The following is a 26,204-nucleotide window of genomic DNA, read 5'->3' on the forward strand; positions in this document are numbered from 1 at the left end:
TTTCGCCCCCGCGCGCCGCGGCCTCCTCGCTCACCCTCCCCCATTTCCTGAAGGACAACGGCTCTATTTTGCTGGGGTCCGCCATCGTTTTGTCCGCCGGTCCTGGCTCTTCTTGTAAGCCGGCAGTTTTCCTCTCCACTCTAACGACTCCTAGTCATTACTAGCAGTAGCTTTTCCTCTCCATAGCGAGGTGATCTTTCCCCCAGCACGACGGTCTTAGTCGGGCTCCTGAATTTCCTTTTGTCTCCCTTCACCTCCCTCCGTTTTCCGATTTTTCTGCCTAAGGCGTCCTCGCCACCACTGTGGCCTTCCGACTGGCGTAGCTTGAAGTCTCGGCTTCCCTTCTTCATTTTGTGGTCATGACCGTGGCCTACGTGAAGTGAAGGGCATTTTCCTGCCCTTCCTCTAGAAAATACACGGTACCTATTAACCCCTTCAGGTCAGAGCCTGTGGTGACGACCGTCTTACTCCTTGAGAGAGTCCCAAGAGATCCGTCTTTTCAGCGGAGCAAGGAAAGCAAACGCTTCCTCAAGATGACCCCAGGGAAGCCGTAACTTGGCAGGTCTAAGGGGGTGCGGTCTGAATCAGGAACAGTTTCTCAAAGTGTTTTTATTTATTTCCCAGAATGTAATCCTTTCGAAGCAATTTTGTCACAACTGCATTTTCAAAAGAGTGAATCTGGGTATAGAGACAATGCAGCGAGTGTTTTAAAGCAGTTAAATAATTGTGTGTGGGGAGGGAAGGCTAGGTTGTTGGGCTTTTACAAATAAGTACACATAGAGAATCCAGGTAACTCTATTAAAAATATTAAGACTGTGAAATCTGGTTATTCAGGGATTTACATGGTGACTGCATTAATCTTGGGACATTTCTGTTCGTATACTGGCTATCTTTTTGGTTTTTGTAATACGTTAGTTGTTTCAAACAAAAACACAGTTTCACGCCTTAGGCCCAGTTCTCTCATCTCTACCAGCCAAAGACCTGATCTTAGAATGGTCGGTTGAATATTCTTGAAATATGACTGTGTTTTGAAGCATGAAAGATCTGATTTGTGATTGTTCTTGGTGGTCTTCAAGTATTACTTGAAATGCAGACAATTCTACTGAGGTGGATTTTCAGTTCATAGGATTGCCTGACCTGGAGAAGTGGCATGTATAAATCCTAATTTTTTTTTTTGTTGCCTATTTATTTCTAAAGTAGCAGCATGATTCTTTTTCCATGGCTTCTAATTTATATGCTTGTCTTGGAGCCACAAATTTTCTAATAGTTTGTTAATTAGTCTACTTGTTATTGACCTTTATGGTGAAAGTTGTCAAGACAAAATGACTGACAGTGTAGCACTTTAGAATAGCTCTTTACTCTGGTATTTCTTTCTATAAATTCTTTTAAATGTACAGTTTCATCTCAGTAGTTTACAATGCATTATAATTGGAAAAGTCTGATTAGTATTGAATTCAGTTGCTGAGTGGAGGGGACCACACTCTTGTCTTCTACTCTTAAGTGCTTAGTAATTAGGAGTTGGAAGAAAAACAATATTTGACCCTGTTGTTAAGTTACTAAATTTTTAATTCCAGGGTAGGGTTAGCTGCTCATTATTATCTCTGTTTGCTTTACTTTACATAAAGGTACCATAATTTGAATCCTCTAAAATCCATTAAATGCAATTTATCCGTTAAATGTAATCCATTAAATGCAATTTATCTATTGATTCTTCATGCAAGTTTGAAACTTAAGTGTTTTAACATTCACCTGTCCAGATGAAGAAAATATTTTGACAATTTTCTATCCAGATGTTTTACAGTTTACGTGGTAAGGATTCTTCCCTCCCCCAACTTAGGATTTTCCTTCTTTTACCAGTAGTGTATTATCATTTAGGGGTGGAATCTGGCAAACGATTCTGGAATAATAAAAGGTTGCTTTTAAAACTCACCTGAATTTTCTTGCGTGTTTTTAAAAATTTTGATTACGCTAGTAGTTGGCTAATCAAATCCTCACTCCAGTGGTTTGCTCTGTGACATTAGGACACTCCCATGGGATAGAAGTTACGTGTAGGGAATGTCAGATGTTCTTCATTGTGCTGACTTGCTTTCACTTAGAGTTGACTTGTGTGCCCTGGTAATTCTCTGTCCTGTTTACCGTTTACCTACTTCCCACGTCGTCATGATTTCTTTTGCCAGGGAGAACTGAATGAAATTCCCTTAAGGGCCTGATTTCAGCACCCGCCTTTGTGGAGGATAGTGGCTCATACTTCCTCCCAGGAGCTGAAGTTATCGACTCACTGTTGCCTGCAAAGATCCTGCAGCAGGAACTAAATGAAACATTTACTTGGAATAATGCTATTTCTGTACATATTTTATTCCCTAGTCCCCACTTCCCTGTTTAAAAACAAAATCTACTTAGAAAAAAATCCCTATGAATCAGTTGCCTAATGAATTTAGCAAGTTAAATGCCAGGTTGGCATTTTGCTTTATAGTTTATACAAGCATATGTGTGTTTTTTTCTCGCAGAGAACCATGGAGTCTGGCAGTACTGCCGCCAGTGAGGAGGCACGCAGCCTTCGAGAATGTGAACTCTACGTCCAGAAGCATAACATTCAAGCACTGCTCAAAGATTCTATTGTGCAGTTGTGCACTGCTCGACCTGAGAGACCCATGGCATTCCTCAGGGAATACTTTGAGAGGTTGGAGAAGGTAAAAATAAATGTAGGGAGATGATGAGGTGATTGTGACAGTTGTTAAATATAATAACTGGAATGTTACTAATTTGTATTTTTTGGAAGAAAAGGAATCTGACTAAATAAAAAGTCTAAAACAATTTCAAATAAATACAAGTAGGGCATTTGTAATAATTTAAAAATTCTTAATTAGTAGAATTTATCAGAAAATGAACCTGTATGCTAACTGTACTTGGCTAACAAAGGGTTTACACACAATTCTTTGTGACTTTTTAAATTAGTGCGTAAAACTATAACAGATAAAACTGATCAGAAGTAGTATAGCAGTTCTATGAATAAGAAATTCTATAGTACTTGAAGGCAGTTAATGCTTCCTCCTTTTTGAACAAAGCTAGTAAGTGTAATGAATCTTATCCCACTTTTAAAACTAGTGTAATGAAACATGAATCTAGCTTGTGATTGATATATCAGAAATTTTCAATTAGATTCAGTCTGTTTTAGTGTAGAGTACATCTGATGAATTACTGTAGAGTAGAGATACTGAGATTGATGGTCCTCAAACATTTTACTCCATATTATTGTCAGGACTTGTCCCTTGAAAAAAATTAATCCAGATTTTCTTTTTTGCTCTTCCTCTTTGCATGTAGGTCATTGTGACTTACATATATGGCATATGTTTTTCTAAGCAAAGTGATAATTTTACATCAGGGATAATTGAAACAAATGAATGCTTCAGTTGAATGCTTCAATTCATCTCCCTCAAGAAATGATGAATGCGAAAGTCTAGATCACCAAATATTTTCAATAGTGTATGTGATTTGCTTCTGTAAATCAGTGAGAGAAACTTACAGATTTTCTCTTGCGTGTGGAAGTTATGAGGTGGTTCATAATGATTATGAATCAATTGAGGGACATTTCTTTGGTATATGATTAATTGTATAATAGAAATAATTTGCGTTATTTTCCATTGGTTTTTATTCATCAGCATAGGTTATTAGTTTCTTATAATCAGCATAGGTTATTAGTAAAAGAATCTGTAGTAAGCTTTAAAAAGTATTTGGGTAGCTCAATGATCAGGTATTTCCTATTTTCTTTAAAAACTGATTGTTAAAATTTGTATTTAGTACCATGATCAGAATAATTTAAAAAAAAAAAACAAAAAAAAACCTAGTCACTGTGAATGTTGCTTTGCCGTCTTGAAATTATAGTGGATATTCTGGCTTTCTCTTATTTATGCAATTTCCAAATCGTGGAAGTATTATAGAGCCAGGCCATAGATGTACCTTGTTTTGAAGTCAAGTGCGTTCCTGGAGATCCGGTTTTGAAATGGGTCACTGTAAGGTGATCCCTCTTCTTTGGACATCAATAGAAACCATCAAATGAGGGGATTAACTTGGTGAGACATTAAGTGTGTATCTTTTTATAGGGAGTGTTGAATGTGTGATGCTAGTTTCAAAGCTTGTAGTTGCCACAGTACTGTTTAAGGACTAACAAAGGTGGAAAGCAGTGAATAATTATTAAAATGGTTTCTTTGCAGATGGGATTTTAGATTTAATGTGTTTCAGCTTCTTTACCTTTTAATAATTAAAGTCACAGTTCAGCGTGGTTTTTACTATAATTCAGAGGTCTTTGTTCACATGTATACATTCCTCCAGGGTTGAATATAGATACCTGGATCTTTAAGTAACTAGATTTTCAACTTTTTAGTGGGTCAGTGTTCTGTGTATTAGGTGTTAATTTGTATGTTAGTCTATTAGTCAGTTCTCATGCTGCTAATAAAGACATACTGAGACTGGGTAATTCATAAAGGAAAGAGGTTTAATTGACTCACAATTCGGCATGGCTGGGGAGGCCTCAGGAAACATAATCATGGCAGAAGGGGAAGCAAACCCGTCCTCTTCACATGGCAGCAGCAAGGAGAAGTACAGAGCAAAATGGGAAAAGTCCCTTATAAAACTGTCAGCTATTGTGAAGACTCACTATCACGAAAACAGCATGAGGGTAACCCCCCCGCCATGATTAAATTACCTCCCACCGGGTTCCTCTCAGGACCCATAGGGATTATGGGAACTACAAGATGAGATTTGGGTGTGGACACAGCCAAACAATATCATTCCACCCCTGGCCCCTCCCAAATCTCATGTTTTCACATTTTGAAACAAAGTCATGCCTTTCCAACAGTCCCTCAAAGTCTTGATTCATTCCAGCATTAACTCAAAAGTTCAAGCCCAAAGTCACATCTGAGGCAAGGCAAGTCCCTTCCACCTATGAGCCTGTAAAATCAGAAGCAAGTTAGTTACTTCCTAGGGGCATTGGGTAGATACAACCTTTCCAAATGGGAGAACTTGGTCAAAACAAAGGGACTATAGACCCCGTGCAAATCCGAAATCCAACGAGGCAGTAATTAAATCTTAAAGTTCCAAAATGATCTCCTTTGACTCCATGTCTCACATTCAGGGCACACCGATGCAAGAGGTGGGCTCCCGTGGCCTTGGGCAGCTCCGCCTATGTGGCTTTGCAGGGTACAGCCCCTCTCCTGGCTGCTTCCATGGGCAGGCGTTGAGTGTCTGCTGCTTTTCCAGGTGCATGGTGCAATCTGTTGGTGGATCTACCATTCTGGAGTCTGGAGGATGGTGGCCGTCTTCTCATAGCTCCACTAGGCGGTGCCCCAATGGGGACTCGGTGTGGGGGCTCCAGACAATCCCACATTTCCCTTCCTTACTGTCCTAGCAGAGGTTCTCCAGGAGGGCCACGCCCCTGCAGCAAACTTCTGTCTGGGCATCCAGGCAATTCTGTACCTCTTCTGAAATCTAGGGGGAGGTTCCCAAACCTCAGTTCTTGACTTCTGTGCACCCACAGGGCCAGCACCACGTGTAAGCTACCAAGGTTTGGGGCTTGCACTCTCTGAAGTGATGACCAGAGCTGTACCTTGGCCTCTTTTAGCCAAGACTGGAGCTGAAGCAGCTGGAATGCAGGGTACCATGTCCTGAGGCTTCATAGTACAGGAGCCCCAGGGCATGGCCCAGGAAACCTTTTTCCCCTCCTAGGCCTCTGGGCCTGTGATGGGAGGGGCTGTCCTGAAGGTCTGTGACATGCCTGGAGACATTTTCCCCAACGTCTTGGTGATTAACATTTGGCTCCTTGTTATGTGAATTTCTGCAGCAGGCTTGAATTTCTCCCCCAAAAATGGAGTTTTCTTTTCTATTGCTTTGTCAGGCTGCAAATTTTTCAAACTCTGCTTCCTCTTGAATGTTTTGCCGCTTAGAAATTTCTTCCACTAGATACCCTAGATCATCTCTGTCAAGTTCAAAGTTCCACAGATTTCTAGGGTGGGGCCAAAATGCTGCCAGTCTCTTTGCATAGCTAGAATCACCTTTACTCCAGTTCTTAACAAGTTCCTCATCTCTATCTGAGACCACCTCAGTCTGGACTTCATTGTCTATATCACTGTCAGCATTTTGGTCAAAGCCGTACAACAGGTCTCTAGGAAGTTGCAGCCTTTCCCACATCTTCCTGTCTTCTGAGCCCTCCAAGTTTCTAGGAATTTCCAAACTTTCCCACATTTTCCTGTCTTCTTAGCCCTCCAGACTGTTCCACCCTCTTCCTGTTACCCAGTTCCAAAGTTGCTTCTACATTTTTGGGTATCCTTGTAGCAGCACGCCACCGTCTATGGTACCAGTTTACTGTATTAGTCTGTTCCCATGCTGCTAATAAAGACATCCCCAAGACTGGGTAATTTATAAAGGAAAGTGGTTTGACTTACAGTTCCGCATGGCTGGGGAGGCCTCAGGAAACTACAATCATGGCAGAAGGGGAAGCAAACACATTTTTCGTCACATGGCAGCAGCAAGGGAAGGGTCAAGCAAAAGGGGGAAAAGCCCCTCAAAACCATCAGATCTCATGAGAGCTCACTATCACAAGAACAGCAGGGAGGTAACCACCCCTGTGATTAAATTACCTCCCACCAGGTCCCTCCCACAACATGTGGGAATTATGGGAACTACAAGATGAGGTTTGGGTGGAGATACAGCCAAACCATATCAGTCTGAAAATATAGTCATATACTCATCACCTTCTTCCTCACTACTGGGGAGTTGTCTTTCTGTTTCCTTCAACTACTCCATAAGAAATGTACCAAAAACTCTTGGCAGTTGGTCTTTTGAAAGCTTCTGCATTTTAATTCAGTCATCCGGAATTTGAGTCTTCTTTTACTCTTGTATTTATTAGAACCTTAAATAAGAGGAACTAAAATAACTGTGACCTTGTGTCTGGTGTGTCAGGTACTGTGTGAAGCACTTTACATACATACATACTCATTATTTCAAATGTATGTGGTAGGTGATTATCAGCATTTTACAGACATAGCAGTAAAACTGAGAGAAATTAAGTAATGTGGCTGTGGTCATAGACTGTAGTCTGCTTTTGTTGGAGCAACATACAACCCCCAAATTTCACTGGTTACTACAACAGACCAGTCATGTGCAGTTCTTCTGGTCTCAGCCTGTCTTGTGTTCTGACACCACATATCTTGTTTTGGGGCTGAGCAGAAGGAGCAGCCCTATATAGGGCATGCTGTTCTCAAAGCAGAGGGAGGGCAGAAGCTCAAGGTGGACAGAGCCAAACCACACAGGCAAGCATGGTATGGCATGTCCACTTACATTCCATGGCCAGAGCAAGTCCTGTAGCCAAGCCTTAAGTCAGTGGGGGTGGGAAGTATACTTTACCCACAGGGAAGAGTGACAGAAGCAGGGAAGGAACAAATAATCATGAAAACATAGTAAGTTAGTAGTGGGGACAGAATTTGAACCTAAGAGTCAAGAAGATAGTGCAGAATTTAATGCAAAACCGAATGCAGAATTTGAACCTCAGAGTTAAGAACATAATTAACCACTGAGTAGACTGGGAGGTTTTTTCTAATTTTTAATTTTTTATTGATACATAACATTTGTATGTTTTTATGGAGTACATGTGATATTTTACATGCATAAAATGTGTAATGATCAAGTCAAGGTATTTAGGTTATTCATCACCTCACTTAAAGAGCTGAGGAGGAAGGAGACTGACAGCAGGATGACAACAGCAAGAGAAAAGATATAAAAATATATCATAGTATATACTAGAAAACTCGTGATCTGAGTAATGGCTCTGAGTTGTCAGATTAGGTTATGTTCAGACTGCTGTTTTTAAAAGACTCACTAGACTCCATGAGACAATGCTGAAATCAAAATGCTTTTGTTACTTCACAATTAATCTTAAAAATTCAGTGAAGTAGAATATAGTCCCAAATGAAATGTTGTTTGTAAATTTTTTCCTGAAATTTTTGTGAAATGTCACTGACAAATTTGGGGGGAAGAATTTGTGTTTTCATTTATACTCTTAAACTGTATGTGTGTGTGTGTTTAGTATTATTATTATTATTTTGAGATGGAGCCTTGCTCTTGTCACCCAGGCTGGACTGTAGTGGCGCAGTGTCGGCTCACTGCAACCTCTGCCTCCTGGGTTCAAGCGATTCTCCTGCCTCAGCCTTCTGAGTAGCTGGGACTACAGGTGCCTGCCACCATGCCCGGCTAACTTTTGTATTTTTAGTAGAGATGGGGTTTCACCATAATGGCCAGTCTGGTCTTGAACTCCTGACCTTGTGATCTGCCTGCCTTAGCCTCCCAAAGTGCTGAGATTACAGGCATGAGCCACCATGTGCGGCCTATTTTTTGAGACAGAATCTCACTCTGTTGCCCAGGCCTGAGTACAGTGGTGGGATCATGGCTCACTGCAGTCTCTACTTTCCAGGCTCAGGTGATCCTCCTGCCTCAGCATCCCAAGTAGCTGGGACTACAGGCGCATGTCACCACGCCCAACTAATTTTTATGTTTTTTTGTAGAGATGAGGTTTTACAATGTTGCCCAGGCGGGTCTCGAACTCCTGGACTTCAGTGATCTGCTCCCTTTGGCCTCCCAAAGTGTTGGGATTATAGGCCTGAAACACTGTACCCAGTCATGTACTCTTAAATTTTAAACTTGGGGGAGACTTGAGTTTTATAGCCCTGTGTTAATATGAAATGAGAAACCCTTACTGGTTATTGGAAAAAGCAGAATTAACATGAAATGAGTTTTCTAAAAACCGTATTTTAAAAAGTAGTTTACATATTCACATATTTCAAAGTTGTGCAAGTACAAAAGGACATAATAATGAAAGGTCTCCCTCCCACGCCATTGTTTTCTTGAAGGCTGCCAATGTTCTGGAGATTAATATATGGACACTTACAGACAAATTTATATATAAAAGAGAAGTAATGGGTCAAATGAATGAGAAAGTAGAAGGTAACACATTTTTATTTTTTCCCTTTTACTTCAGTCATAACAACTAATTCTTTAGATCTGAGAGGAATTTGTTTTTAAGGCTCTAGATATGAAAAAAGAATGCTTAATAGTTTATCTTAGGTTTTATTTGAATTGGTCCAATAGGTAGTTTTAAAAACCTAGTAAACTCTTTGTCTTTTAACTTCAAGTTTAAACCTTGATTACAAAGAATGATCCTACCTCTGCTGGGAGAAGTATTATAGATAATGATCTTATTTAAATTCATGATTACCATCACATCATTTCATTATTTGTTTTTATCTGGGATCAAACTAGAATGTGAATTCCACAGGCTCAGGACCCTCTCCTATTTGTTTTTATATTCCTGTTGCCTAGCATAGGTCTTGGCGTGGCAGATCCAGAAAATGGCTTATTGAGTTGATGAAGTAACTCGGTAATCTAGACATTCTTGAATCACTATGTTGGGCTTGAATTGTTTTTCCTGATAACATTTCGTTTGGCAGGAGGGTCACTTGCTATCTGCAGTAGTGTCCAAAAAACCCCAATTTTCAGGATTTTGTCTTGTGGTGTGTTACTGTTGTGTGCATCACAGATCATTGTTGTCAAGACATTAATGAATATCTGATTTGTTACTCACATGTGAGTACTAATGGCTTGTACCAGTGGCTTTTGCCCGTTAATAAAGGATAGCGTCTGTTATCATCCGAGGTACATTCTCTTGAGAGTGTTTCAAGTGTTACTCTCTTTTTTTTTTCCCTTTTGGAATCGGTCTTTTCTTCTTAACTTACATTGTTAATGGAAGAAGAGATTGGAAGTGACTGAGATAGACTATCATTGGAACGCGAGAATGCCAGCTTTGCATGCTGAAGGATCTCATTTTGCAAACTTGTAATTTCTTTCAGGAGGAGGCTAAACAGATTCAGAATCTGCAGAAAGCAGGCACTCGTACAGACTCAAGGGAGGATGAGATCTCTCCTCCTCCACCCAACCCAGTGGTTAAAGGTCGGAGGCGACGAGGTGCTATCAGCGCTGAGGTCTACACGGAGGAAGATGCCACATCATATGTTAGAAAGGTAGTTTTGATATTTGAACATTAGGGAGATGCTTTTGGGACCCATTTGGTGGTCATCTAGTCTCCTTTGATGAGTGAATCGTAAAATACAAAACGGGGTGGAACTTCATCCATCCTGTACAGTTCTTGGGTACTGGAAAACAGGTGTCTGTAATAGCATGCTGTCAGAGGAAATAACTAATAGTGATTATAAACCAGTGAAAAATTGCATTTTGGGGTTTGTTATTTCCTTGCTGCTGCTGTTTTGCAGTGGAAGGAGGTGGGATTTTTTTCTTGAATCATGATGTCCGGTTTTTGCTATCCTGTTAAATGTTGTAACTTTCAACCTTTTATTCTACGAGCTTCATTTGTCCTATATTCTCCTCTTCCTCAGAGCCAGGCTGCTATTTTAGTTATGCTGTTAACCTTAAATGGGAACAGAATTGTCGCACTTGAGGCTTATGAAACTAACAGATCACAGACTTTAAAATGACTAATTATTATAAAATGCTTAGTTTTGCCTCAGAATAATGACCTTGGTCAAGGTGTTTTGGTTTGTTTCTTTAGTTGTTAACTGGGAACCAGGTACCAGACTTTATATTTAGGCCTGGCTGTAGGCAAGGGGATTAATTAGTCAATATTTGTTGAGTAGTTTATGGATCAAAGATAGTACAAGTGTGTGGTAGTGAAAATATTTAACTCGAAGCAGTCTTGTTTAAATACCATAATGTGGCTTGACATTTAATTGAAACACAGGTTGCAAACATGAAATGTTTTTGGTTTATGGAATTGTCATTTGACCTTCAATTCTTTTCTAGGTTATACCAAAAGATTACAAGACGATGGCTGCTTTAGCCAAAGCCATTGAGAAGAATGTGCTGTTTTCACATCTTGATGATAATGAGAGAAGGTAGAAACAGGCTCTTTCTTAACATTATTTTTCAAGTAAGGGTGTGATCCCCAATTATTTTCAACACTTGTTGCAAGTTTTAGAACTCTTAATGATTGTTCACCAGATGACAATCAGGGGTCTTTAATACTAAGCTTAATGTTTGAAACTCATGGAAGAGACATGTGAAATGTAACATGAGGCCTTCTCTGTCTTGCAGTGATATTTTTGATGCCATGTTTTCGGTCTCCTTTATCGCAGGAGAGACTGTGATTCAGCAAGGTAAGGGCTTCTGGAGCATGCAGTATTGTTACGGGAGAGGAGGCGAGACTGGAGGATTTTTTTGGTTTTGTTTTATTGAAGTTTGTTTTCCTTGATCCTACCACATTTTTTTTTTTTTTCTGTTATGCTATTGGATTTTTCTGTTTCTTTTAAATTAAAATTTTCTGAGATGGACAGAACACTTTTTATTGGGAACTAATATTTTTGATACAGTTTTGTTTATAATTTAAAGGAAATGCCTACATTGTCTTATCTTGAATATCATATAAAATTTCAGAAGCACATATATCTCTCATGTCCTTTATATTGATGATTAATCACTTTTAAAGTAAGAAATAAATGAAACACCTACATTCTTCATTGTATAGCCCTGTCTATTAAGAAGGTTCTAGGACTTATATAGATTTCTTACTTTGCCTACATAGACTAACATGGATCTGACTTTTTGACTATCTTCCTCTTTTTATTTTCTTATTTATTCGTGACATTTTATGAATTGTTATATATATTTCAATTTTGTGGCAACCTGATAATTTGCTATTAACTATTTGAGTTGTTTCTAATGTCTTTGTTATAGATGCCATAGCAGTTAATAACTTTGTACACATATGCAGCTTTTAACAATTTTTTTTCAGAGATGGTATTCACCATGAGATGACTAAAAAAACTTTTGATTAATTCTGTGACTTTTAAAATATATTGCTTGATTTTTTTCCCTGAAAGATTGTGTTACTTTGTAACACAGTCTTCTCTCACAGTACCACTATAAAATAAGTTTATTATTTTGTATTAATTTTGATAGTTTGTTTCTTTAGATTGGAATATGCTTCTAACATTTTTACCCTCTTTTAGGTGATGAAGGGGATAACTTCTATGTGATTGATCAAGGAGAGACGGATGTAAGATTTACTCATATAAAAAATATGTTGATCTTAAAAGCCAATGTATTGATTGCTTCTGAGCAATAAGATTAGTGATTTTGAAGGATCATTACATCCCTTGTATGCCAGATTTTATTAATACCTTTTGCCAAGTATTTTCATGACACAGAGAAATTTTTTAAAGGTAATTTTCTGTTCAGAACTTTTGCTGGAGTGGTGGTGAAGAAATGTGTGTAGCTGGGTGCAGTGACCCATGCCTATAATCCCAGCGCTTTGGGAGATGGAGGCAAGAGGGTTGCTTGAGCCCAGGAGTTCAAGACCAGTCTGGGCAACAAAGTAAAACCTCACGTCTTTAAGGAAAAAAAAAAAAAAAAAGATTCTAGACCCAGCCATTAGCTAGCAAACTTAATACAGCTTTCTTATTCACAGATGAAATGGGGACAATAATAGCATTGATCTTTTAGGATTATTAGAAAATTCAGTGACCTAATGCAAGTAAAATGATTAGCATAGTGCTCAGCATGGTTCTCTAAGTATCCATGACTGGTATTAGTGCTTAGCCAACCTTTTTCCGTTACATCCTTACAGAGTGCTTTTTTGTTATCAGATAATTAAATCAAGTAAATTTTAGACACTCAATTTAACTCATCAGAAATCAGCTATTCTTCTCTATTGTGTACCGCAAACATAATATATTCTATTTTTTAAAACAAAGTTTAGGATTGTGACGTTTTTAAAAGGTTGAGGGTTTCTAACATTTATGTGTTTGTATCTAGAAAAAAAACTTTTTTGATGTCACTTGCACTTTAGGTCTATGTCAACAATGAATGGGCAACCAGTGTTGGGGAAGGAGGGAGCTTTGGAGAACTTGCTTTAATTTATGGAACACCTAGAGCAGCCACTGTCAAAGCAAAGACAAATGTGAAATTGTGGGGCATCGACCGAGACAGCTATCGAAGAATCCTCATGGTAAGAGACCATGCTATTTGAGAGTGTGATTTAGAATTCTCATCTATGTAACTAATGCTTGAATATTACCAAATTAAAAAGAGAATCTTTCTTTCTTTTAATGAGCAAATATTTCTTACTTTTAATGAGCAAATACTTTGCATTAAGCCCTGCTTAGCATTATTCATTATGCCATTTTAGGCAGTGATATTTTAGAACAAAACCTTGGGAAACAAGATCTGGTATATTTTTGCTGATCATCTCATTTTGGGAAATCTATCCATTTGCCGGTAGGCACATCTTAATTTACCTGATTATACCCATTACAGCATGATAGGTGCTGCTTTTAAGTGCTTAAAGTTATTTGGGGCCATTCAGAAATAATCAACTTCCCTAACCTGTGAAAGTGGATTATCAGTAATGCATATGTATGTCATGTCCCCTCTAGTTAAAGGAATAAACAAAAACTAAAACCATTGGAACGTTCTGGTGATACAGTCAGATTTTTTGAGAACCTTGTGATAAATTTATAGGATAGCTTTGGATGTTTTAAGTCCCAGTCAGTGCATTGGTCATTTTCAGTGGTTTTCTTAAATTTGTGCAGTGTCCATCTGACCATTTGAAAATGTACAGTCTGATGTACTTTGAACTTTTTCTGCATTTGGGATATATGGATAGATGAGATTAGATTGTCTTGTCCTTTGTAGCAACATAGATAGAGCCGGAGGCCATTTTTCTAAGCAAAATAACACAGGAACAGAAAACCAAACCGCATGTTCTTGCTTATAATTGGGCACTAAACAGTGAGAACACATGGATACTAGAAGGGGAACAAACACTGGGGCCTACTTGAGGGTGGGGGGTGGGAAGAGGGAGAGGATCAGGAAAAATAACTGTTGTGTACTTTGCTTATTACCTGGGCCACAAAATTATGTGAACACCACACCCCTGTGACACCCAGTTTACCTATATAACCTGCACATGCATCCCTGAACCTTAAAAAACACAAACGCTTATGGCAAAGATACGTCTAAATTTTAGAAAGATTGGTTTTGAAGTGATATGACAGTCTACTGGAAAAGAAATTGACCATACAGTCAGTTCTGCATTTCCTCTACAGGAATACTATTAGTAAAAGGAAACGTAGAATGTTTACAGCTTTATCTCATTGCCGAAGAAGGAAGAGTTAGGACCTGGAACTATTGGTTTGAAATAAAATATTTTACTTTCTCATAGTGGGCCTGAAAGGAAATTAGGGCCTCACAATGCATTGGCTCTGTGGATGGGAATTAGGAACTGTAGATATGGGGTGAAATATCTATGTAGCTGGTTAGGGGAGGGTATGGTCCTTTCTTATGGAATAAAGACATGTCAGTTGTATAGGTGAGAAGCCAAAACTAATGGAGGAATCCGCATGTAAATATCAGCATTGAACAGGAAGAACACTAGGATTATTGGGTTGTAAATGAAGACCTAGATCACTTTTGTGAGAAAATATTTTCAGAGATAAATTGGGTTGGCAGTGGCGCAAAATCACTTTGAGAGTAAACATGGAAATTGGGCATGGTATAAAGTGTGTGGAAAAATATCTTGAGTGATAGGCTCAGGTATAAACCGGTATTTCGACTGTATTTGGAAGTTGGGAAATGCTTTGTGAAATATGTCAACATACTGGTTACAAATGCTAGGAATTGGGCATAATATTGGCAGAAAATAAAAATCACAAGAAATGTCATTCATTACCTGTAAAATAAAGATGAATTAGTTAAAATTAAACTTTCTTCATTAAAAAAAAGTAGCAGCAAGAAGCTTTGACTTTCTGGTTTTAAAATTTATTTGAAACTTAATATTTATTATTCTGTAGCATTATATGGTGATAATTACACGTCTTGGGGATATCACTTTTGTTATTTTTATTTTTAGGGAAGCACACTGAGAAAGCGGAAGATGTATGAGGAATTCCTCAGTAAAGTCTCTATTCTAGGTGAGTTGTGAAGTGTGTTGACTTTGCTAGTATATGAGATACCCCTGAATTAGAATTGGCTGGACTTGGGAAAAGCCTTCTGAAAGTATAATTGCTACTCATTCCCCCTGAAAAGACAGAAGGGCTGAAAGTCCTTCTGACTGTGGACATACACAGTTATTTCCTCTGTGACTTCTGTCTCTCTTGTTCCATCATTGAGTGGATTGGTTCAGAAAAGTGAGTACTTCCAAGAATGCATGTCCTCTGTGGAAAGATTAGGTATCATTTGCTGGCATCCTCTGCAAACATGCCAAAAGTTTGTTGAAATTTAGAGTAAAGCAGATTAATTGAAGATATTCTTTTGTGCATTTTGTTATGTGGACGTGGAGATGTTAGAACCTGTTCTTCACGAAGGGGGAATGGGGATTTTTATAAGGTAACAGGCTTCGGCCATTGTTTATTGCAGTGAGTTTTTCGCCCCTTATTTGTCTTTTTTTTGAATTGGTTACATTTGCTTTGTGTTTTGGATCGTAGTTTGGCCTTTGGAAATAAAAATTATTTTCTAGTTCTTGTTTCATAAAGTAAACCAAAGATTTAAGTAGATTAAATTATTTCTACGAAACTTTGGAATGATATGGGCGGGGATACTATGACTTTTGAGGATTGTAGTTGTAGGTTTGATATGCATTGATGGCAATCTTCAGGAATACTTAAGGATTACATTTTCTTATTCCCTTGCCATTGGGTACAGTTGGTATAAATTAACCTAGCCACTGGGCTGCTGAAGGTAAGGATCTAAGGGCAATCTGCAGGCAGTATGAGAATCCTGCTCAGACTAGAGGTAATTGAAGACAGGTACCGTGTTTAATCTGAGACACTACTAGAATGTTGAATGGGCATGGCTATTTGGTTGAATCTCTTTATACTTTCTTTTTACCTTTATAACAGCACCAAATAATACAGAGGAATTATGTTGATTCTTGTCTTTCAGAGTCTCTGGACAAGTGGGAACGTCTTACGGTAGCTGATGCATTGGAACCAGTGCAGTTTGAAGATGGGCAGAAGATTGTGGTGCAGGGAGAACCAGGGGATGAGTTCTTCATTATTTTAGAGGTAAAGAACTCGGAATTTGATACTTTAAAAAGTTGTACACTCTAAGAGGGAAAGAGTGGGCTAATTCTGAACTATAGCTTTAGTTTTTAAGAATATCTGACAATTGTATTTTAAAATTATCTTTTACTTTGAAATGCTGTTGTTTGGTTTTCTGCCAGGTCACTACATTTTTAAATGAGTTTGAGTCAGAATTCTTGAAGGGCCATAGACATGAATAGCCAAATTCTAAAAACCATTTAACATAACAAACTGATGATTCTGCACTATCCTTGTTAAAATGCAAGTGTTTGGGCTATCTGGCAAATAAAGATGAAAGGTAATTATTTAAATTTGAAAAATTACTGTGTTTGTGTATCTCCACATTCCATGGGAATGTATAGCAGATACTCTTGCTTGCCAAGCAGATCCAAATGGCAGATTTTTATGAATGTGGCTCCATAGTTGCTAATTGATTTTATTTAAATCAGGAGTCAGGAGACTGTAAAGGGCCAGGTGGTAAGTAAGTGAAGCTTTGTGGACCATAGGGTTTCATTCGCGAAGACTCAACTCTTGTCATAGTGCAAAAGCAGCCGCAAATAATGTGTAAATGAATGTGTGCGGTATTCCAGTAAAGTTTTATTTGCGAAAGAGACGGTGAGCTTGGATTTAGCCCTTCATCTACAGTTTGCTAACCCAGGTCTGCACCCTTTAAGCACCTTAGCTTGGTAAGAAGAACCTCGCTAGCAGGAGATGCTGGTAAAATAGAAATTAAAGATCATGTGGTGACTAATTTTAAAGTCATCTTTTATCATATGCACATATTTGCAAGGTAGCTAAAATTGCATAGGATGTTTAAGATGCCACCCTGGGTTTGAGAGTGTTTGTTTGTTGAGCTTTTTGGTGATTTTATTATAGGGGTCAGCTGCTGTGCTACAACGTCGGTCAGAAAATGAAGAATTTGTTGAAGTGGGAAGATTGGGGCCTTCTGATTATTTTGGTATGTATGAATTCCCTCACAATAAATACATGGTTTCTTTAAGTCACCTCTCAGTGAGATATTGTAGTCTTCCATAATTTTGTCTTCTGAATTTTATTTTCTAATTGCAGTCTTTTTTGGCTCAGAGAGATGGTGTGAGATTTTGGTCTTTACTCATTTAATGAAATTACTGATTGTCTCATATCTATTGTCTTCTTTCTCAGAAGTGCACTGCTTTAAGGAAATGTTTTTTATAGAAGTTAGCCTGTTCTTACACTTCTTCTTTTCCTTTCTCCAGGTGAAATTGCACTACTGATGAATCGTCCTCGTGCTGCCACAGTCGTTGCTCGTGGCCCCTTGAAGTGCGTTAAGCTGGACCGACCTAGATTTGAACGTGTTCTTGGCCCGTGCTCAGACATCCTCAAACGAAACATCCAGCAGTACAACAGTTTTGTGTCACTGTCTGTCTGAAATCTGCCTCCTGTGCCTCCCTTTTCTCCTCTCCCCAATCCATGCTTCACTCATGCAGACTGCTTTATTTTCCCTACTTGCAGCGCCAAGTGGCCACTGGCATCGCAGCTTCCTGTCTGTTTATATATTGAAAGTTGCTTTTATTGCACCATTTTCAATTTGGAGCATTAACTGAATGCTCATACACAGTTAAATAAATAGAAAGAGTTCTATGGAGACTTTGCTGTTACTGCTTCTCTTTGTGCAGTGTTAGTATTCACCCTGGGCAGTGAGTGCCATGCTTTTTGGTGAGGGCAGATCCCAGCACCTATTGAATTACTGTAGAGTAATGATGTAACAGTGCAAGATTTTTTTTTTAAGTGACATAATTTTCCAGTTCTAAGCATATTTAGACTGTGGCCATATATGCTGTATTTCTTTGTAGAATAAATGGTTTCTCATCATGCTCTAAAGATTAGGGAAAATGGATATAGAAAATCTTAATATAGTAGAAAGACATCTGCCTGTGATTAAACTAGTTTAAGGGTGGAAAAATGCCCATTTTTGCTAATTATCAATGGGATATGATTGGTTCAATTTTTTTTTTTTCCAGAATTTTTGTTTGCCAAGCTAATCTGCCTGGTTTTTTATATCTTGTTATTAATGTTTCTTCTCCAATTCTGAAATACTTTTAAGTGTGGCTATCTATACCTGCCTTTTAAGTTTGAAACTAACTCATAGACTACAAATATTGGTTAGTATTTAACTACATCTGCCTCGGCTCACAAATTCTGATTAGACCTTTATCCAGCTAGTGCCAAATAATTGATCAGATGCTGAATTGAGAATAAGAATTGGAGGTCTGCAATCTTGGTTGTTAATTTAGAGCTTTTGGTTAAAGTATGTCCTTCAGCTGACTCCAGTATAGTCTCCTCTGCTTATTAAACTGATTCCAGGAGATTGGATTTGCTATGACTAGATACAGATGGAGCAAATGTCCTAACCGAGAAAAGAGGTGATGCTGCTAAAGGGAGAAATGGCAGGTGGACAAAGTTCAGTGTTGGGAATTTTCCCCGTGAGATTCCCTGGGGCATGAGATTTTGGAAGAAGTTTTTTACTTTGGTTTAGTCTTTTTTTCCTTTTTATTTCAGAATTTCTGGTGGGTTGATGGTAGGGTATAATGTGTCTGTGTTGTTTCAAATTGGTCTAAAAGGCTGTCCTGCTGAAAGTCCTGCTTTCCTATCTAGCATTTATTTCTCTGGCATACTTTTCTTTCTTTCCTTTCGTTTTTAAAGTAAACTTGTGTATTGAGTCTTAACTGTATTTCAGTATTTTCCAGCCTTACGTGTTACATTATTCCAATGATACCCAACAGTTTATTTTTATTATTTTTTTAAACAAACTTTCACAGTTCTGTAATGTAGGCACTTTTATTTTCATTGTGATTTATATATAAGGTAATGTAGGGTTATATTTGGGAGTGACTGCAAGCATTTTTCCATCTGTGTGCAACGAACTGACTCTGATTATTGATCCCCTCTCCTGCCCTTTCCTAGGTAATTTAAATTGGTCATGGTAGATTTTTTTCATACATTTGAAAAACTTTTAGGTTGTTACCAAGTATGAAGTATAAATCTGGGGAAGAGGCTTTATGTACATTTTAGGGTGGGTAAGAAAGCCACCTTGTTACAAATTTTTTAATTTCCAAAATAATCTATATTAAATGAGAGTTTTCTGATCTGTACTTTGTGTTTAGCTACCTTTTTATATTTAAAAAGTTAAAAATGAAAATTATGTTCTTACAAGCTTAAAGCTTGATTTGATCTTTGTTTAAATGCCAAAATGTACTTAAATGAGTTACTTAGAATGCCATAAAATTGCAGTTTCATGTATGTATATAATCATGCTCATGTATATTTAGATACATATAATGCTTTCTAAGTGAGTTTTACTCTTAAATCATTTGACTTGCTGTTTACTCCCTTCTGTAGTTTTTAATTAAAAAATTTAAAGATAAGTCTACATTAAACAATGATCACATCTAAAGCTTTATCTTTGTGTAATCTAAGTATATGTGAGAAATCAGAATTGGCATAATTTGTCTTAGTTGATATTCAAGGCTTTTAAAAGTCATTATTCCTGGGCTTGGTAAGTGAATTTATGAGATTTACTGCTGTAGAAAGTATAGATGGCCAAAGGACCGTTTTGTATTGCTTCCTGATTACCAGTCTGATTATACCATGTGTGCTAATATACTTTTTTTGTTATAGATTGTCTTAATGGTAGGTCAAGTAATAAAAAGAGATGAAATAATTTAAATTCTTAAATGGATCAGTTTTTCTTCCCTTTCTCTTTTCCGTCTTTCTCTCTCTGTCCTTCCCCTAAAGTCTACTCTGATGGGCAAAAATGAAAAGGGAAAGTGAATTATGGGATCAGTGTTTTGAAAGACAATGTTTATTTTCAGTGCTTTTCAGTTTGTCAAAGAGTGGATCTCAAAATCTTGCTTAAAGGGTAATTGAGATGTAGCAGATTTATTTACTTAGTCATGGAAGGAAAAAATTCAGTCAGAAGCTACAGATTTCCTTTTGATTGAAGATAGATTGGTTCTGTGGCCTTGGAACTTTCCCAGACTTAATGGGGAAACATCATCTCTGGATTAGCATACTCTTTGGTTTAAATTTAATACATACGTTAATGCTACTTGGGATACTTTTATATTTTGCATAAAAAGCCTTATTTCTGATGCTGTTTCCTTAGGTTTCTGAGGAGTGAGATGATTAAGTTGTATTCATTAGTAGTGTGTTGGTATGTTTTCACATTCAGTGAAGCTGGAGATATGTTGTATGTTAGAAGAGATTCTTTAATTTGTGCTGTTTTGAACATGTGTACCTTTTCTAGATTCAGTAATCCGTTCCCCACCATCCTCTGGATTTTGAAACCTTTAGAGTCACAATAGAATATAAATAAAGAAAATTTCTCTGGGTTGACAGTCATGGTTACAGTTGAAGTCTCTCTAAGCAGTGGCCCAAGTTAGACGCTTTTTTTTTGTTTGTTTTATTTTTTAATGATTTAAATACTGACATTTAAAAATTGAAGTAGCATGTCAGTTTTCTTAATACTACTTTATCTCCAACCACAAATAATAGCTGAACCTTTTGTACTTATGTTAGGCCCTGGCAGTGTATGTTTAGATGGGCTAAGACAACATCAAGAAGCAATGGCTAGATAACCATTTAATTTGTCCCCAAAGGTATGTTTTTATCTATCTATTTTCTATCTATCTATCTGTCTGTCTGTCTGTCTGTCTATCTATCTATCTAAGACGGTGTCACTCTGTCACCCAGGCTGGAGTGAAGTGGCATGATCACTGCAGCCTCTCCACCTCCCAGATTCAAGTGATTCTTGTACCTCAGCCTCTGGAATAGCTGAGACTAGAGATGTGCGTCATCACTCCCAGCTAGATTTTTGTATTTTTAGTAGATAGAGGTGGGGTTTTGCCATGTAGTCCACGTTGGTCTCGAACTCCTAAGTGCAGTCTGCCCACCTTGGCCTTCCAAAGTGCTAGCATTACAAGTATGAGCCACCGTGCCTGTCCCCCAAAGGTATTTATTATAATAGCTATCAGTAAAGGCTGTAGCTGTGTAAATTTAAATCTCTTCCTTCTTATGCTATGGGATTTTTACATAGAAAGCAGCATTGTTATGCACATGTACCACTAAAATTTGTTTCTTGACATAAGTTCAGAGCTGTGACTTCATCCTGACTACACCTAAAACCAAAACCACTGAGTAAGATTTTTTCATTTTGTGAAAGTTCTGGCAATTTTACTTAAGTAGCTGTGTGATTTTAAAGGTTGCCACTAGATGGAGAGCTTTTTAAAATCTTTGTTAATCTTAAATGAGTTAACCATTGGTCCTCATCATTCATGGATTCTGTATTTGTAGTTTGCCTACTTGCTAAACTTTATTTGTAACCCCCAAAATCAATAGTCACAGGGCTTTTGCAGACAAGAGAAGAGCAGTGAAAAGTTTGAGCCTCCCAACACGCGTGTTCCCAACTGAAGTGGAACAAAGGGATGCTCAGCCTTGTTTCATCTCTCATACTGTGAGTAAGTATCCTTTTCTTGGGTCTTTTTATGCCCCACCCCCCCTTTTTTTTTTTTTTTTGCATTTTTGTATTTTTTTGTTGGTGATTTCACTATTTAAAAAGCCACTAAGTGTAGTGATGAAGTGCTGACTAGTGTTCCTAAGTGCAAGAAGGCTGTGTTGTGCCATATGTAGAAAATATGTATATTGGATGTTTTCTTTTAGGCCTGGGTTACAGTGCTGTTGGCCTTGAGTACAGTGTTAATGAATCAGTATATATTAAATATTAAGTATCTTTAACATGCCTTAACATAAAACACACACAGCAAGGTTATGTATTGATTGGTTGATGAAAATGTAACTAGAGACTCCCAGCAACCTAACCATGTATTTCCCATAGGAGCAGTGTTCAGTATTTGCCAATGCAGTGTTTGTGGTGACTTATGGAACATAAAACTAACTCGTAAGAGAATGACTATTTTTTTTTGTAATCTTCAAACTCAAATTATCTTCCTGACTTTTGAGAAGGCTGAAATGAATTCTTCCAAATGCCTCTTTCCATCAGTTTACATGCTGTACAGTTTCCTTTCTTTCTTTTTTTAGTTTGCTGTCAGTAGTAACTTGAAAAGTTCTCAAAGAGTCAAGAGAATTTTTATTTCATGGGACATTAACAGTTCAAAATGAACATGTTGGAAGAACTTGAGTAAGAATGACATTGGCTTTCTGAATGAAGTTGGTTTTCTGATATTTTTGAGAAATGAGTCTTAATTTTGTTTAATCAAAAAGTAATGGAAGGTTGAAGGATAAGTGAATAATAAGGTAGGTATACCACATAACATGGTGAAATTCAAGCCTATTACTTTGAGTTTGTAGAGTGCAGCAAAATTTGTATATAGGCCATTGGAAAACCAGTCCTTCGTTATAAGAGGTGGCGGGTTTTGAGGTGGAGCTGTAGCCTGCTTTCCTGAGAGTCTGTTATTTGGAAGTCCCAAACCATTTTGTGCTGTTCTTTGAACGTTTTTACCCAGACATTTTCCCACTCCTGTGTGTGATCTCCTGGTTCTTCATCCAGAGGGAAGAAAGAACTTGAAGCAGGAGAGACAGTAGATGAAGTGGGGAGCCCTGTGCTGCAGTAGGGCCACAACAGTTAAGGAAATCTTTGGGATTAAGGTTTCTCTGTTAAAGAGTTGATTTAAAAAAAAAATTTTTTTTTGGTATTTTTTGTAGAGACAGGGTTTTGCCATGTTACCCAGGCTGGTCTCGAGCTCCTGAGCCCAAGTGATCTGTCTGCCTAGGCCCAAAATGCTAGGATTACAGGTGTGAGCCCATGTCTAGCTGATTTTTTTTTTTTTAAACAACAAAAAAATATATAACTTCATAAATTGGGTGGGATACTATTGGGTTTTTTGTTACAGTGAAAAGAACACTTTGGAATAGGTCTAAACCACTCAATTGTGTGATTTTGCTTACTCTCTCTGAGCCTTAAAGTTCTTCCATGCACATTGGAGGTTAGGGGGTTATATCTATGTTTGAGAGGATTGGAAACCTGTGTGTTGCTTCTGTAACGTTGGTGAAGCGCCTCACGTGGTCAGATCTCAGTCAATGGTAGTGATTTTATAGAGACACAAAGTTCAGGGGCAGCATACTAGTAATGTGGGAGTACCAAGGGGTCAGAAGTGTTATTTGTCTTGTCAAGGCTATGTTTGCTCACACTGCAGAAAGCTTGGAGGCATTTCTGGTTCTTGACCTTGTACTCTCTTTAGTGACAGCTCCATTCTACTCCTGTCATGCTTACAGTGTTTGAACCTCTGGCCTTTACTGGAAACGTTGATTTGGTGAAATTGGGCATTTTTACTTGTTGACTGACTAGTGACTCCCTGGAATGAAGACCTTCCTGTCCTTTGTGTTTTTGGTCATTAGTTATGGAATAAGCAACAAAGCCTCCTATTAAAAGGAGTTTCAGATATCAACAAGTCAGTAGGGAGAAGGTAGAGGAGACAAGGAATCCCTACTACACTTACTTTTAAGGGAGGCTTCAATAAAAAACCTGACTTAGTCTTTTTTGAGCGAGCCGCCACAGGGAGGAGCATCTAGAGGGCCTCTCCTTTCCACATAGCCCCTTTCTCCTTTGGGGATGGGCCAGGGACAGTCCTGGGGTCTTAGGGAAGAAGATTGTGGTTGGTGGGCTGTGGTCAGCCTTGGCTCTTTCCTGCCTTATTCCAGGCTTGTGTCCCTGCTAGGCCTATTACCATGCCATCCTGACCTTGGAGGACTTTCCTGTTTTTTCCTTCATTGTAATTATTTATTTTGTTACTGGCCGGTAAGTTTGACTTATGTGATGTTATTTCAATTGTAATGCTCTTCAGATTGGAACACTCCTTTTCTGATATTGTGAGCAAATCCCTATTTTATTTTTGTCACTTGTAATAATCTTCTAAGAAGATTACTCTATTACTGGGCTGTAGGGATTACTTATTCAGATGGGGCCGGTGACTAGAATGTGAGTCAAAAGTGTGAGGTCTAATTTGAACCTGTCTGAGAGTTACTATTGCCTGCCTTGGCCCAAAGTGCAGATTTTTAAAAAGTCAGCTTGTGATAGGCCAGGTGTTTTGTCTGGACCGGGAGTTATCTTTGACTTGTAGATAGGAAAAGGATCCTGAGAACAGTCAGGTCTCCACTTGATGTCTTTTTATTTGACTTGTTACCGTTAGTACTCTCCTGGGATCAAAGCTGCCAAGCCTCACCCCTACCCAGATTTCCCAGTGCACTCAGGAGATCGTCTGTGGCCTTGATGAAGCCAGTGCTTTTTGGGAAAAACGGAGCAAGGCAATGCACAACAGAAGCAGTGCACCGGAGTAAAGATCAAGTTCTGTGGACCCCACTTGCTGTTTGAGAAAATATCCTGCTTCCTTCCTAGCTGACTTGACCTCCAGCATTAACAGGTGGAGGTGAAGAAGCAGGGTCTGCACTCGAGTCTGCTGGTCTGGCTCCAGGTGTATTTTCTGAAACTGGACTCTTCCAGCCCTTAGCTTGTCAAGTTAGCCCGCCCAGAGTCTGGGGCCGATTGTTCCACTGGGCCGTCGGCTATGACACTCTGCTCTCCATGGGCCACTATGCACCCCTCCACTGTCCTTAGGATGGTTTGGAGCCTTCGATCTAAGGCAAGGAGGTGGGGTTCAGTGAGGACAGGGCTGAGCTGGTCTTCTAGCAGTGATTCTCGCATCACATCGCTGAGTCTGTAGTCGGGTTGGGCCAGCAGTTGCAGGTGCAAAAGTGTTTTCTTTTTTATCCTGAAAAGACAAAGTTATAGGAACCAAATAAGCAAATGTAAAGAAAATAACTTGCCTGAACTTAACTTCCTTCCCCACAAATAGCTGTTGTAGCTGATACTCTTGGCGCCTTTCCCCGTGTCTTCTCAGGCACATTTTAATGGAAACCAGGTAAAAAAGCGAATAAATGGAAGGCAAAATCCAGTATCTTGCAGTCCTTTGCCCAATTGCCGTTTGCTCAAGAGCCTGCATAGCCATTTGTGCTCTAATAACGGTGATGCCGGGCTATATGCATTTTCTCTGACAATGCTAAGGGAATCAAAACCAAAGTGACACTAAGATATTTCAAGGAGATTTAAAGCTAATGGGAGAAGTCTCTAGTAGGTGAAATGATGAGCTATTTGCCATCTCAAAAGCCCTCAGTACTGCCAGCCTTTAAGTTGTTTCTTGCTAACTTTATTTGTGTGTGTCAGATTTTGAAATCACAGATGAAAATGTGGTGGGACCCATTTTTAGGATTTCAGTTTCTTTTATGTGGGAATCTGACTTGGACTCTGATGCGTAAGCAGCTTAATTGACTTCTGTCATAAACAGGTACTGCTCATCCAGTCCTGCTCAGGAGGCGGGGAAGGGAGGCCAGAGGGAAGCATGTTTAACCTAAGACGTAGATGAAGAATACGCATGCTCTGCTCCAGATTTTCCAGCTGGAAACAAATGAGATGTTTTTGCTAGGTGTGAATATCATATTTATAATTAGCTCTGGATACTGCAGCTGAGCAGGTAGTCAATTTTACAAGCCTGGCTGAAACATCAGAGAAGAATGGGAGTAAGTTAGACATTTTCTAGAGAAATGGTGGCCAAGCAAGGGCCTTCGTGCCTTCTTCCAGTCTGCACAGGTTTACAGGACTTTACTCAGGGTTTTGCTTAGATGGTGATCAGGTAGTGATATTTATGAGCTGATATGAATGCCGGGCAAAGCAGAGGTCTGATTAGTAATATCAAAACCCAGCAGACTGCAAAAATAGGTGATGATCTGAGTGGGTCGCCGATTAAAGTTGGCAGTTGAAAGGTTTAAAGGATTAAATCCTAATTCATCCTATGTGGAAGGATGAAAAAGACAAATGTGGGGGAAATTTTGATAGTTGTAGTACAGTTGTGAATCGCTTAGTGATGGGGATATGTTCTGAGAAATGTTTCCTTAAGCGAAGGTTTTGTCACGGTGTGAACATCATAGAGTGTACTCAGTCACACAGACCTAGATAGTGCAGCCTCCTGCACCCTTAGGCTATATGATATTGCTTGTAGGCTACAAACCTTTACAACACAG

At 38.6% G+C, this 26,204-nt stretch overlaps 2 protein-coding genes across 3 annotated transcripts in view; one reads left to right on the forward strand and one right to left on the reverse strand.

Annotated features, from left to right (window-relative positions):
* The first annotated feature begins 7 nt into the window (after positions 1–7).
* Positions 8–19,850, forward strand: PRKAR1A (protein kinase, cAMP-dependent, regulatory, type I, alpha). Its single transcript, XM_011978486.1, has 11 exons — positions 8–122; positions 2,508–2,690; positions 9,894–10,064; positions 10,861–10,952; positions 11,152–11,213; positions 12,066–12,112; positions 12,905–13,063; positions 14,966–15,026; positions 15,997–16,118; positions 17,013–17,094; positions 17,372–19,850. Exons 2-11 carry the CDS (start codon positions 2,514–2,516, stop codon positions 17,542–17,544), a joined length of 1,146 nt encoding a protein of 381 aa, XP_011833876.1. The 5' UTR covers positions 8–122; positions 2,508–2,513; the 3' UTR covers positions 17,545–19,850.
* Positions 19,851–23,992: 4,142 nt separating this feature from the next.
* The window catches only part of FAM20A (family with sequence similarity 20, member A), a 65,106-nt gene continuing 62,894 nt past the window's right edge, over positions 23,993–26,204 (reverse strand). For both annotated transcript variants that reach the window (XM_011976819.1, XM_011977485.1), the window contains one exon: positions 23,993–24,898. In XM_011976819.1, coding sequence (XP_011832209.1) covers positions 24,634–24,898 — 265 coding nt within the window. In that variant the 3' untranslated portion in view covers positions 23,993–24,633. The remainder of the gene's footprint in view (positions 24,899–26,204) is intronic.

The sequence above is a fragment of the Mandrillus leucophaeus genome, unplaced genomic scaffold (assembly GCF_000951045.1).
Source record: "Mandrillus leucophaeus isolate KB7577 unplaced genomic scaffold, Mleu.le_1.0 Scaffold1, whole genome shotgun sequence".
NCBI classification, from domain to species: Eukaryota; Metazoa; Chordata; class Mammalia; order Primates; family Cercopithecidae; genus Mandrillus; species Mandrillus leucophaeus.

Excerpts from the sequence above, each read along its gene's own strand:
- PRKAR1A (XM_011978486.1), top strand. The coding sequence starts at position 2,514 with ATGGAGTCTGGCAGTACTGCCGCCAGTGAGGAGGCACGCAGCCTTCGA. Across the intron at positions 10,953-11,151 it reads CTTGATGATAATGAGAGAAG|TGATATTTTTGATGCCATGT; the intron begins GTAGAAACAGGC and ends TCTGTCTTGCAG. Across the intron at positions 13,064-14,965 it reads GCTATCGAAGAATCCTCATG|GGAAGCACACTGAGAAAGCG; the intron begins GTAAGAGACCAT and ends TTTTATTTTTAG.